The sequence below is a fragment of the Sinocyclocheilus rhinocerous genome, unplaced genomic scaffold, assembly GCF_001515625.1.
Source record: "Sinocyclocheilus rhinocerous isolate Xijiao unplaced genomic scaffold, SAMN03320098_v1.1 scaffold1390, whole genome shotgun sequence".
NCBI lineage: Eukaryota > Metazoa > Chordata > Actinopteri > Cypriniformes > Cyprinidae > Sinocyclocheilus > Sinocyclocheilus rhinocerous.
Window position 1 is genome coordinate 1 of NW_015665627.1, and position 2,364 is coordinate 2,364.

Below are 2,364 nucleotides of genomic sequence, written 5' to 3' on the forward strand. Positions count from 1 at the left end.
AAGGAAAACTTGAAATCGCATCATATGACCCCTTTAAGGTTAATTCATTGCAGAGAGGAGACCCTCAGCCATTCTGGGACAATGACTGTGACCTGCGCTCACTGCCACTTTCCACATGCCCTTTCCTTTAATGTTCTTTTCTCTCTTGTGCCAAGTCACATTTTTATCCCCTGGGGTTATGTACTGCTCAGTGCATCCTGTACATCAGTTAAACAGCTTCAGCACTGAGTCAGTGGTACATTTGCATAGGGAATTTCCTGACTGTCACCACATTATTAATATTAGTAAAATGTTAAATGCATTATGATTAAACAATGTGTATTTATTTTTAAATAAATTTTATATTAGGCCTACATATTTGATGAAATGATATTTATACAGCAAATAATGAAATATCTAATTATTGAGGGAGCTATGATCTCTTTGTGTAGGATGAAACTGGTGCTTATGTGATTGACCGAGACCCCACCTATTTTGGTCCCATACTCAACTATCTGCGACATGGGAAGCTGGTTTATAACAAGGAGTTGGCAGAAGAAGGTCTGTTAATTCACTTTCTTAAAAGTTGTTGGTCTATGCTTTTTAAAATGGATGGCCATATTTTAATATTATACTGTATAATATATATTTAATATTAACACATCATAATTAGGAATGCATCAGTACCATATGATTATTTTATTTATTTTTTAATTTATCAGTACTATTTGACTGTTATTAGTATTAATATACTATTATATTATAAATATTTTGATATTTTATATTTAAGTTTTCATTTATTTTAGTTTCTTTTCGTAAGTGTTTTTTATATTTATATTTAGTTTTTATTAATTTTTATTTTAGTTTTATTAATTTTAGTACTTTCAGTTAGTTGTCATGACAAAATTTCACATTTTCGTTTAGTTTAAGGTTTTTACCTATTATTTATATTAAATTTTATTACGGTTCTATTTTAAATTATGATTTTTAAAAAAAATAGTTTTAGTTAACAGCACTATTAGCTGATTTTGGGTATTTAATTGTACATTCTCATTTCCCCTGTTTTTTTATTTAGATTACCTTTGCCTTCATCTAATTTAATCTTTAAAAAGACTAATAATTGAAAAACACTGTCGAATATAATATTTAGCAAATCTTAAAATGAATATCCATTTTTCATACTGTACATTATAATGTAGTGATGCCTAAATTGACTTTTAGCATTTACAACAATTCATTTTAGTTAGTGTTTTATGTTTAATGTATTTGGAATTTCAATATTGGAGCATATCTAGTCAAAACAATGCATAACTGAAACAAAATCCAATTTCAGTTTTTAAAAGCAAAGTGTGTCTGTGCCTTCAGGTGTCTTGGAGGAGGCAGAATTCTACAACATCACACCGCTGATTAAATTAATCAAAGAGAGGATTCTTGAGCGAGACTCCAAGGCCACACAGGTAATGAGCAGGGCCTTTATCATGCCTCCACGTACCTTTCCCCAAAAAATAGCATTCATTTTTTTTCATAAGTATCCATTTTTTTTCAGTTTCTTCACTTTCTCAGCACTGTATTTCTGTCCATCTCAGTTTCTACTGTACATTAATGACTATATTTGCCTGCTTATGCAACAGCCATCAGTTTCCCACCCACTCTTGCTTTTCTTTTCATACTTGCCTTTTGGCATCATCCTCTACTTCCCACCACATTCCTTTTTTACACTTCACCAGTCTTCACCCTCTCTCTCTCTGTCTCTCATACAGCAGGTACCACCAAAGCATGTTTACCGGGTGTGGCAGTGTTGTCCATCTCAGTTTCTACTGTTCATTAATGACTATATTTGCCTGCTTATGCAACAGCCATCAAGTTTCCCACCCACTCTTGCTTTTCTTTTCATACTTGCATTTTGGCATCATCCTCTACTTCCCACCACATTCCTTTTTTACACTTCACCAGTCTTCACCCTCTCTCTCTCTGTCTCTCATACAGCAGGTACCACCAAAGCATGTTTACCGGGTGTTGCAGTGTCAGGAAGAGGAGCTGACCCAGATGGTGTCCACCATGTCGGACGGCTGGAAGTTTGAGCAGGTCAGCGTGCGCACCTGCCGAAAACCCCGCCCCGGACTGCTCTGGACTGTGGGTTGGACTGACACTGAGTCGATTTCCCTTCCCCTGATCCTAATGCTCCCAGTGTCCAATTCTCCCCTCAGATTCAGAGTCCAGGGCTGCGTTTCCCGATAAACGTAGCTAACATGTGAAATTGAACTTTTTGCCATTTGTATTCAACTGGATTTTACATCGTCAGTTGTACCAAATGCTTTTAATCATATGTGACCCTGGAGCACAAAACCAGTCTTAAGTCGCTGGGGTATATTTGTAGCAATAGCC

General features: G+C 35.5%; 1 protein-coding gene across 1 annotated transcript in view; it reads left to right on the plus strand.

Moving 5' to 3' along the window:
* Positions 1–431: 431 nt before the first annotated feature.
* LOC107731377 (BTB/POZ domain-containing protein KCTD17-like) overlaps positions 432–2,364 on the plus strand; it is a gene marked incomplete at its 5' end in the record, with an annotated part of 8,564 nt that continues 6,631 nt past the window's right edge. Inside the window, 3 exons of the mRNA XM_016542434.1 lie at positions 432–540; positions 1,345–1,436; positions 1,966–2,064. Of these exons, the coding sequence (XP_016397920.1) occupies positions 432–540; positions 1,345–1,436; positions 1,966–2,064 (300 nt within the window). The remainder of the gene's footprint in view (positions 541–1,344; positions 1,437–1,965; positions 2,065–2,364) is intronic.